This window comes from Hydra vulgaris, chromosome 06 (assembly GCF_038396675.1).
Source record: "Hydra vulgaris chromosome 06, alternate assembly HydraT2T_AEP".
Classification (NCBI taxonomy): domain Eukaryota; kingdom Metazoa; phylum Cnidaria; class Hydrozoa; order Anthoathecata; family Hydridae; genus Hydra; species Hydra vulgaris.
This window is the reverse complement of record NC_088925.1, coordinates 54250001-54262653: the sequence shown is the minus strand read 5'-3', so window position 1 is coordinate 54262653 and position 12653 is coordinate 54250001. Positions and strand designations below refer to the sequence as shown.

Below are 12653 nucleotides of genomic sequence, written 5' to 3'. Positions count from 1 at the left end.
ATATATAATTATTTTTTATATATAAAATAATGTGCTGTGTCAAATGCAAAAAAAATACAAATGCACTAAATCAACAAAACTTTGTCAGCAAAAACAATAGAAATATGATTCGCGGAACTTGTGACATTTGCGGAACAACAAAAACTCAATTTGTCAGATCCACTAAGAAAGGAGGAGACTTAGTCAACTCTATTAATTCAATAACTAAAAAAGTAAAATTACCATGGGCAAAATTCCCAGGTGAGATGCACTTACCTGGAATGAACTTTGCTGGTCCTGGTACTAATTTAAATGAGAGACTCACTTCTACTGACGCATATAAAGAATGGAGTAAACCTATAGATAGAGTTGATAATGCTGCTTATCATCATGATCTCGCATATCAACACTTTACAGACACTGCAAATAGAAATTTAGCTGACAGAATAATGATTGAAGCTATAAAAAATCCAACTACACGCAAAAAAATGGAAAGAGGCATTATAAATCCTATCATCGCTTCTAAAGCAAAGTTTGGACTCGGTCTGAAAGACCCATGCAAAGTCGGTATTCAAAAAAACTACAATCGATCAGCGAAAAAGTCAAAGAAAAAAATGTGAAATGGTCTGACGAACTTGCGAACAAACTTCATAGACCCGTTATAAAACATTTCAGAAAAAGAAAAGTAATTGCAAATGGAATCGATGAAATATAGTATAAGTTCCAGACCTATCGTATCATCCATTGGTACTTATAATTATCAATTAGCTAAATTTCTAAGAGAACTAGTATCTCCACTTATACCATCGGAATTTTGCACTAAAGATTCTTTCACTTTTTCTAAAGAAATAAACCAAGCTAGCCTTCATAAACATTTCTTAGTATCCTACGATATTATAAGTTTATACACCAAAATTCCACTACAAGAAACAATAGATGTTGCCGTCAATAGCATTAGAAATAATAAAGTTAATTTTAAAATTAGTAAAAGTGATTTTAAAAAACTCTTCAATTTTTCAACATCTCAAACTCATTTTCTTTTCAAAGGACAAATTTATGACCAAACTGATGGTGTTGCTATGAGTTCTCCCTTAGCACCTGTTCGTGCTAATCTTTTCATGGGAAATTTTGAAGATAAATGGCTTAAATCATTTAACGGAGAAAAACCAGCTTTTTATAAACGATATACAGATGACATTTTTGCTGCTTTCACTTCCGAAAATCATGCCGATTTATTTTTGGAGTATATTAATAATAAACATAACTCTATTACTAAATTATTATTATTAAATCAATTAAAAATATCATTTTTGGACCTAACTCTAAATAAAACAAGCAGTTCCACAATTACCAATTAATTAATTACACAATTATAATTTTTCATGAAGAAACTTTCTCGGGACTCTACACAAACTTTTTTAGTTTTACTTCATTTTCATACAAAGTTAGTCTGGTTAAATGTTTAATCGATAGTGCTTACAAAATAAACAACACTAGTCTTAGTGATAATATCTCGTCATATTAACGATCTTTTGAAAGTTCTCAAACGCAACTTGTACCCGTCTTGGTTGATTAAGAAAATCCATAGCTCTTATATTAACAACACCAATATTGACACTTCATTGAGTTTGGAAAACCTACAAAATTATCAATATTTTAAACTTCCTTATATTGGAAAAATATCTGATTTAACTAAACAAAGATTAAACGCAATCATTAAAAGATATTGTAAATCAGTCACCGTAAGATTGGTTTTTACTTCATTTAAAATTTTAAAACTTTTTTTCGAAAAAGATTCCTTTCCTACAGACTTTAATTCATTCGTTGTCTATAAACTTGAATGCGCAGGCTCTAAATCCTGTTATATTGGCGAAACTACTCGCCATTTAAAGACACGAATAATCGAGCACCAAAAAAGGGATAAAAACTCGCACATTTATAAACATATTCATTCAAATAAATGCTGTTTTAATAGTTTTAATCGTGCTAATTTTTTAATTTTGGATTCGGCCTCCAACAAATTTATATTGAAACTCTAAGAAAGCATGTAAATATAGTGAGAAAGACCCACTATTAATAAACAAATGAATCATGTAAAAATGACAATTTCAATTAGTTCCTTTTAAAATTACCGGTTCTTTATTCTTTTTAAAACATTTGTTACATTATTTAATTGCTTATTTATTGTATTTTTTATTCTAAGGTCTCTATTAACTCAACTTAATTTTACGAATTTGATTTAACCATTTTAATATATTTTAACTGATGATGGCTATAATATAGTCAAAACATGTATTTATAAAATAAATGATTTTAACAAAAATTAAAAAAATTGATTTATTGATTATTATAATATTTACACATTTTGTGCTTAAGTTGTCAATGTTTAGCACTGAATAACTCCTAATATACTTTTCTATATTTGTTTTTTATATAAATATAATTATGAATATATGCAATTAAATATATATATATATATATATATATATATATATATATATATATATATATATATATATATATATATATATATATATATATATATATTTCCAAAGTTTCTCTTTAGCACAAAATGAGTAAATATTCTAATAAATAAGACACTTTTTTTAAATTTCTGTTAAAATCATTTATTTTATAAATACATGTTTTGACTATATCATAGCCATTATCAGTTTCAAGAAACTTTTGAAATATATATATATTTCAAAATATATATATAAATATATATATACACATAAATATACATATAAATATATATATATATATAAATATACATACATATATATATATATATATATATATATATATATATATATATATATATATATATATATATATATATATATATATATATATATATATATATATATATATATATATATATATATATATATATACTGATTTATTTGCATATATTCATAATTATATTTATATAAAAAAAAAATATATAGAAAAGTATATTAGGAGTTATTCAGCGCTAAACATTGAAAGAAAATAATGCTAGGTACCGAAGATTGCTGGGTAGATTAGTGTCTTTAAAAGAGCGACACTACCGCAAACTCTTCCAGCATAACAAAAATTGATGCGCAGATCATCACTAAACAACCCCACTATTATCTTACGACCAGCAGCCATATGCCCTAGTTACCGGAGGTACTCTGCCCCTAAACTCTTAATTAGCACTTTTTTCTAAAATAAAAGGTGATTTTAGCCGTTAAGTATTAACAGTCGTATGAGTTCACAAAATTTCTATCGCATTTATCACTCACCCATTTACTATGAAATGTATCATTCTCAAGTTTACATTCCAAGTCTTTGATCTGGAGATTGCACACATTGAAATTTAGCCAAGGTAAACATCGTTATGTGGCTGAACAGGCTTGACACTATCGTTCTCCTCATCAGATATGTTAAAAATTTATTGATTTCTTTTTAAAAACAGCGGATAAATCTAGAGCATCTTGTATTTGCATTAAAGAAGTTTTACATTAAACGAAAATCTTGAAAATCTGTGAAATTGTTCTTTTCTTTTAAAACAGTTTAGATTATAATGAAGATAAATAATTGCAGTAATATATATATATATATATATATATATATATATATATATATATATATATATATATATATATATATATATATATATATATATATATATATATATATATATATATATATATTATAATATATAGACATATTTTTCGGTTAAAAAAAAACCGCAATGAATAAAATTAAAACCAGTATGTTAAAGAATTGAAAGGACGTATGCAATAAATATAACATAGTTGTAAGATATATTGCAGAATTGTAAAAAGACATATCTAGTACTAACATATCTCTGAATCTCCTTGAATATTTTTTTTTTGAGGAGTTTGAAATAACTTTGTTGACGACCAAGACGGAAGCACCACTGTAACTCATACCAGCGTATGGCTTAGAAAGACAGATGTGAATGAATTCTCCATTATTGCTCAAGGCAAGACCTGATTCGAAAAATTAACAAAGCAATAAAATAAAAAAAATTTGAAAAAAAATATTTAATCAGTATGTACTAATAATGTATTGTGCAGCACTACCAAATAACACTCAATAATATATATCACAATATATTCTCCACATCAATTGTTGATTTGAGATATGCTTGAGAATTTTTTTATCATGAATATTCCAGTGCATTTTAATTAGTATCATTACATCCAGGGGCGTCGCCTTGGAGGGGGTAGGGGAGTCTCCCCCTCCCAGAATCTAGAAATGAGTAAAGTTGGGAATTTCTGTATTCTGTATGCTGTATGTTTAGCTAAAAGCATTTATTTATTTTCTACTTTGAAATATGAATATTTATTTCCATGAATTGATTTTAACATTTTTGTCTTTGTGTAAAAGATATGATAGCATTTAAAATGATATGATTTAATTTTTAATATAATAATTTCATAAAAAGCTTTTTATCAGAAAGTATAAGAAAATAAATGCTAAACTCTGATATGAACGTTTTGCGCCTGTTATTACTTCTAATTATCAGTATACTAAATTAGTATCAAAATTAGGTTTGTAGGAGTAATAGGCCTAATAAGAATATATAATAGGTTTATTAGTCTAATTCTATTATTATAAGACTCTTATGTCTTATCACAATTGAGAGTGATAACTTTTATAAACATTAAATCATTTAAAAATTACGGTAAATTTTAGTATCTGCGTTTGTTTTCCAGCACTAACTATGAAAAGCAGATGATATAAATTACAATTTTGCGTATGCAAAGCAGTATTTAATAACGACTATAAAACCAGTCATGAAAGATCCATTCATAGTGGTAGAAAGGTTCATATACAATCATTTGGAGCCCCAGAGAGTCCTTTTGTAGCCTCCTTAGCTTCAAAAAAACGAAAAATGGAGAGTTGGGTATTGGCGAACACCTAAGCGGAAATGCGAATTATATACACACCAGTTATACAAAATTGACCATATTTATTGCTTATCAATTAGTTTAACTATTTAGTCACACACCCTAAAAAGCAATTTTTATTAATCTTTTTATAAAATAAAAAGCTGGTAACGATGTCGAAGTGGATGATGAAATACAAAGTAGTGAACATACAAAGTTAGATTTGATAATAATTGAAACATCGACTTCAACATGTGGTATATCCATAGAAGAAGAAACAACATCTTCTCATAAAAAACTTGAAGAAGACGCAAGTTCGAAAATTTAAGATAATGATGCAAAAGGTGAAAACCCGGGTTATGTTGTAGTCCAGGAACAAGCAGAGAAATTTACAGAAATAGAGGAGAGTGGGGTAATGAAGAACGCGGGGTAACTCCGAACATGATTAAAACAGCATTATAGAAAAATAAATTTGAAATTTTTTTTTTACCTGCTGAGAGGGGATCTCGTGCTAAGCTCCAGACGTGCAGTAGTGTAATAAAGCTGCGATTGTTGTTCACTATAATTTGATTTTAATTTTTTCTGATAATTTTGTGCAACTTTTTCATGAGTAACATTCTGTTGTAGCTTCTATGAATATAAAATTATATTTTTGTTGTTACTAATATAATTGCATAACTTTTGCACTTAGTTATAACAATTAGCATTTTATTCGTTATAACACAACAGTGTTTGTGGTTGCCCCCCGGTGTGTTCGGAATTACCCTGTGAACATAGGGTAATTCCGAACACCAATGGTTTTATTTTTGCCATAAATTTTTATTTTATAAAAAGATTAATAAAAATTGCTTTTTAGGATGTGTGACTAAATAGTTAAACTAATTGATAAGCAATAAATATGGTCAATTTTGTATAACTGGTGTGTATATAATTCGCATTTCCGCTTAGGTGTTCGCCAATACCCAACTCTCCCCTAAATTCTAAATCAGATCATTTAACCCAGTTTCCTGACCAAGATGAAAAGAATGACACTAATATTATTAACTTGGATACTACTAAAGTAAGCAGTGAAACAACAAATTGGACTTCGCTCATGGGGACTTTGGGTGTTTTAATAGATAATCTTAAAGATTGTAATGATATTTATAAAAATATCGTAAAGAAGAACTAGTAAATGAAAAATTCGCTACAATTGAAATTGTGAATGCAACAAGTTCTGTGATGGAAATGTCAAAAAATGTTTTGAAAATGGGAAACGCTTTCATAAGAAAACTCGGTATTGAAACTCAAAATATTATAATTGAAAAATCAAATTCATCAGCATTGCTTGAACCTTTAGAATACATCTGGGTGCTGTATTCTAAACGTTCAATCTATTTTTGTGACACAATTGTGTTGTTTCTTTTTAAATGTTGCTTAACACCACATTCTATAACTAGAGTTTCTCCGGCTAAACTTTTATTAGGTGGAAGATTAAGAAATCTATTGTTGATACTTCCTGAGTCATTACTAAAATCAACAAAAAGCAGCTTTCAGGAACTTTTAGTAATAAAAATTGTTTCGTTTAATCTGAAGACCCTGTTTATGTAAGGATTTTATGTGGGAGTGAGAAATGAGTCTCGGCCATTATTGTATTGGCAGTTGGAAACGTTAACTACAAAAAATTAACATTGGATGGCCGTATCCAGATTAGACATGTATAACCAGATAGTAAAAGCATAATAAAATAATAATAATAATAAAGTTAAGCTGTTACAATTGTTTTACCAATTGCGGAGCACAATAATAAAATGAAGTTGTGTTGTGACAGCTATACTGTTACTTAATTCAAGCGTATAATCTATTTAAGTTAATGTTTTTAAAAAGTTTTGTCTTTAGATAAATTCGTTGCAATAGTTTGTTGCATCTAGTATCCTTGAATTGATCGATTGAGTCAGCTTCAATAAGCAATTGAGGTAAACCATTCCAAGCCTCTACCACATAAAAGATTGCATTAAAACTTAAGTTAAAACAGCAAATGGCGTAAATGATCCATTGTTAAGCAATCAAATACCTGAAACAGCTGAAATGTCAGCCCCAAGTGAAAACATGTAAGATGAATGCGACCTGATTAACAAGGATATTGATCCCAACAGAGTCTGTGACCAGCTAGAAAGTAAAGATGTTGGTTCTGAGAGGTTTTGTGAACAACCTGGGATATATTCTAAGCCCATTACTACAAAAAAACAAAAGGGTCAGGTAGAATCTGTCGTAAACCAATATATTTAGAACGGTATGAATAATTTAAGGTGGAGAATTTTTGTAACTGCAAAATACATTTCCTGGCAAAGTAGGGGTATACGTGTCAACGACTTTCCGAAGTAGTCAGAGAGTGGCAATCACAAGGAGTACTTTTTGTTATTTTGATGGGCTTTTTTTTGGTTATTACAACTGATTGTAGTTCTTATTATTTGTGATCAGTTAAATTGAGTTTTCCTAAAGCAGTAGTAATCCTTATTAACTTTTGTTATAACACTAATAAAATTAGTTCATTTTATCAAAAGATACAAATGCTTCATGAAGTACGGATGGTTTCTTAACATTTTGGTGATTCAACTACTGTTTCTTATAGACAAGTTTATTAAATAACAAAATGTATTACTTCTGAACCGCTGAATCTGTTATGCAAAATGTTTAACTTTTTTCTTAGGGATTCAGCGTCTTTCAAGCATATTTTACCTTAACCACGCTCAATTGCATTATTATGAACAACATGCTGCAAAAATAAAACCTAGTAACAATTAAAACTCCATCTTAATCTAATTAAATTGAACCCATTTTAAAATCTATTCACAAAGAAAATATTTCCCGCACTTCTTAACTGTGAATATTCTACACATACGGTTTTTATTTGCATCCATTTATTACTAAAACTTTAAGTTAGTAAGCATAATTAATGATATGTTTTTACAAAAAAAATTGTTTGCCTTGTTAATTGCACTGAAACAAACGTAAAAACATTACTCTAGCTCTTTAAGTAAGCATCTTTGAGTATACATTTAGTTAAGTTAGTATAAGTTTATAACCACGGGTCAACACTAATATATCAGGTTATGTTTCATATAACCTGATATGCATATTAGTGAACATTTTTAAGTAAACAAATTTACCAAAAAATAACTAAACAGCATTCTTTTGTAATTAATGGACTTATTATTATTCTATATCTATTCTTTAAGCTCAATAGTTACACAATTTATAAAAAAAACAGGATATAAATGACGAAAGAATGAATGAACGAATGAATGAAGAAAACATGATTCGAATAAAGAAAACATGTAACAAATAAGGAAAACATGAAATGAATGAAGAAAGCATGTAATGTGTAAAGAAAACATGAAACAAATGAAGAAAGCATGTTACAAATAAAGAAAACATGAAATGAATTAAGAAAGCATGAAATGAATGAAGAAAACATGAAATGAACGAAGAAAACATGAAGTGAATAAAAGAAAACATAATACAAATGAAGAAAAGTTAGTTTGAATTGCAATAATTTCTATTTCAACTTTTAATCAACTTCACATCTTGTTTTTCTGTTATTACGGAATAGTGCAATTCAATCCTTCAAGACCAGCTGTATCTCTGAAATTTTCAGCATTTGTGTAATTCTGATGAGTGTGTATGCATTCATCAGAACTACTGGAGATTGTTTCCAGGTCTTCAGACATTGGTTAGGGAAGTTATTTTTTTGATTGAATTTTTAGAAAGAAAAACATTTGGAAAACTTTGAAAAAGTTGTAAAACAGAAGCTGTGTATAAGCTGTATATAAGCTATATAAATGCCAAAAAATGAAGCTTGAAAATTAAAAAATATTCAGCAAGAAATAGAGATAGAAGCATGGTTGAAAAAATGAAAGAAATGTCATTATGTCAAAAAAGACATTATGACATAGTTATTGAAAAGTCATTGAAACTGATACTCTCGAGTCCTTATTAAAAGGTGTCGGAAGGGGGGGGGGGGAAGACGCTTATTAGTTTTTAAAAATTTTAAAGACTAATGAGCGTCCTCCAAGCTTTTTAAGGGGTATGCCTCCGGAGAAATCTAAAATAACAACTTGGTATTGCATGCTATAGACCTGTATATTTTCTGGAAGGATTTAAAAAGTTAATGCAAGTTGTTAAAAAAAAAATTATAGCTAACGTTTATAATGGCGGAAAAATGAGGAATATGTCTATATTTTAAGCAGATGATAACTTAAAAACTGGTATAAATTTCTAAATGAAACTTTGACACAAGATTCTATAACAAAAGGTCTGCAACTTAAACTAGAAAAATATTATTATTTTTGCCTCAATTGCCCCAAATTTTTGGTCAAATAGATTAGTAAAATACAAACAAGAATATTACTTGATTTAAAAGTAAAGGCTCAAATGTTTTTAGCGTAAGTTGCAAGTACAAATCATAAAAACATACCCTGAAAATTTGATTACTCTAGCATCTATAGTTTAAAAGATATCATTTGCTAAATTTGGCTCATCGATAAAATTACTAATTTTGAGAAAAATAACTTTAAAATTTAAATTTTTGTGTAGAAAACCAATTCAGCTTTAAGCATAACATACAAAAATACTAGTATATAAAGAAAAACGTTATATAAAAGTTCTAGACTCATAAATAGTCCCTTTTTTTTGAATACTTTTGTCATCAAATGACTTTTTCTTCTGTAGTAGAAGTGAGGACCTTTTCAAGCTCAAATGCCCCCTCCGAGCAATCAGAGAGTGTTGGCTTCTTATGAGACAATAATAAATGGTAGTGTCATCAGCGAACAATGCCATGTTAGATGTGAGATTATCCAGAAGATCATTAATGTAAATTAAAAAGAGTATAAGGCCAAGGGTAAAACCTTGAGGAACCCCTGGAGTTACAGAATATGAAGAAGAGTGCTGTCTATTGAGGGCAACTTTTATACTTCGATTGGTAAGGATGGATTCAATAATCTTAAAGATGTTACCTGATACTTATGAAGAAAGCTTAAGAGATTTCAAGAGCAATAGCCTCAACTTCTCCACCTCTATCTAATGCAAAATAAAATCTATCGTTTATCACCGTTGGAAAGTCAGCTGTAGAACGAGAAGATTGAAATTCATACTGCTGATTTGAAAGTAAGTTGTTAGATTCAAGATGAGAGGTTAAGTGTGTGTTAATTAAAGATTTAAAAACTATGCTTATAATAGGAAGAAGACTAATGGAATGGTAATTAGACAAGTCAGATTTTTATTTTTGAAAATAGGGATAATAGATGCCGCTTTCCAGCAAGCTGGAAAACAAGACTGTGATAAGCACTTGTTAAATAGTTTTTAAAGTACAGACGACAGCTACGGAGAACACATCTTCAAGACTATAACAGGTATGCTCTCTAAACCACAAGCTTTAGAAGAGTCTAAGCAGGAAATCAGCGTCTGTTTAGATACAGACGCTGGAGTGATACGAATGTCAAGCAATGAATCAATCTGTTTGTCGGCTATTTCAGGTAGAACTCAACTAGTGGAATCAAGAGATGATATTGATGAAAATTTTTTATCAAACAATTCAGCTTTGTCTTGTCTAGGTGAGGTGAAAAAAACTGAACCCTACAAGAGAGGTGAAATAACAGATTTGCCTTTATTATTTATACTGTTACGATTCTCCAGAAGTCATGTTTGCCTAATTTTGGAGAATACTAGACGTGAAGTACTAGATTTCACGGCCTAAGAACAGCGGGCTTTGGTGTTAGATAAAACCTTTTTACAATGGTTTCTTGTTTCTTGGAAGTAATGGTTTCGATTGTAAATTGCAGCAGCACAATAAGAGGAAAACTATGGAGAAGCGTGAGGCTTGACTTGGAATTGTTGAGAGGGAATAAAACATTTCATGTCAGCCTGAATCCAAGAAGATTTCTACCTTACTCTAGCCTGAATCCAAAAAGATTTCTACCCAATGGCCATCACGAAGAAAATCAAATGGAAAGATTACCAGTCAGCTTTGAGGTAATTGTAAGAGGTACGATAAGTAGGGGATTCTGATGGTGAAGAAAAATGATATAATAGTTTTAGAGAAATCAAATCGTGATCAGAAGCACCTAAGGGTGTATGTGGAGAAACTGACTAGGATTAGAAACAAGACATAAGTCGAGTAGAAAAGGTAAATGATTCGGGTTGTCTGGAAAGCGAATTAGAAAGTTGACTATTTGAGTTAGAGGTTGAGAAAGACAAAAGTTGTGGGCCATAACGCCTGCAGAGTTTCTGACACTAGGGCCGAGCCATTCAGTTTGATGAGCGTGATTAAAGTCACCAACATAACAATATTGGCTGATGGGTAAAGAAAAAGGGCTTGGTCAATTTGATCAGAAACAACATCGCCTTGGGATGAAGGAGAGAAATATAGAGCAAAGATAAAGGCAATAGAGTGAAGTGGTGCTAAACGAAAGCTTATAAAAAAATAGTCAGTGGATTCAAGTCTAGTTTCACGGCAAACGGGTGAATTCTTACGAATGTCAATGCCCATGCCAAGCATGTGATTTTTGGAGTCTTTACAAAATAAAGGAAAATAACCATAAACACTAATATCACAAGATGAGAAACCAAACTCAAACTAATCTCACAAAGAGCAAGAAAGACTGGTGAACTTTGCAAGAGATAAACCTCAACAGAAGAAAAGTTACTTCGACGACCACGAATATTAGTAAATGATAGGTTTAGAGAACTAAAGTGATGACGATGGTTTTTTGTGTTTAATAGTTTTTGGTACTTTAGTCATTTTTAAATTTGTAAAAGAACTTGACTCATAGCGCAGATAATACTCAGTACACTATTTAATAGTCCAAACAATTTCCTCATTACTAATTATAAACCTTAAGCCGTAACAAAGAGCTCCAAATGTCGCCTCGACAATACACACTAAAAGTACTAACAGGGACACCATCCATGCGTAACATGACTCTGTTAGTACTCTGATATTTTACAGCTGTTGATGGAATCAGCCTTTCTGACATCTACCACAGAGTTTGGGAAACACTAGCTGGCCTTAGAACCATAAAACTGAGTTTTAGAGCTGTACCCTCATTATGAGATAATAGAATGAGTTGCCTAGTTATAAAAACAGAGACACAAGCAAAACCCATGCATTGAGTCAAGAAGATTCAGCATTCAGCATCTTAAGCTGGAAATAATTGGTTATAAATTTATCTGCGCAAGCCTAATAGATGAAGAAGGTGTGCGGGATTCGTCAACAGATAGAATCTGTTTACCCCTTAAGTCTTTGTCTTGGAGACCTTCTACAAGACAGTAGCTGGCTGCGTTTAAAATCTGACCAAGATGAGTATTTTTATCAAGTATATCGTATATTAAGTCTGTATGCGTAATAAGGCTTTTAAAAATTGATAACAGCATTTTTAGCATATCTTTTTAAAATAAATTGTTTACCCATAATAAAAAGTCAAAATTTTGATTACAAAATTAAGCAAAACTTTCCTTGATTGGCACACAGGCATCAGCTATCTACGTGCCATTGTAGCCTATATGAACCCATCTCTTCTTTCTGCCTTATACACCAACATTGAAGCCCTGGTGACCTCTTTTACAATGCGTTCAATAAATTGACCATAAATAGGAAAGTTTGGTACAATAACTAGATTATTAATAAACTGTATAACATTATAACATGTATATTTATAACCTGTAATTATAACATGTATGCTTATAACATTATAACTGTAAAACATTCCATCAAACAACAAGTAACAATCGGTTCACTGATCTCCTCTGTTT

General features: G+C 30.0%; 1 protein-coding gene across 1 annotated transcript; it reads left to right on the top strand.

Moving 5' to 3' along the window:
- The first annotated feature begins 674 nt into the window (after window positions 1-674).
- On the top strand, window positions 675-1337 carry LOC136081502 (uncharacterized). Its single transcript, XM_065798823.1, has one exon. It carries the CDS (start codon window positions 675-677, stop codon window positions 1335-1337), a length of 663 nt encoding a protein of 220 aa, XP_065654895.1.
- The last annotated feature ends 11316 nt before the right edge of the window (window positions 1338-12653 follow it).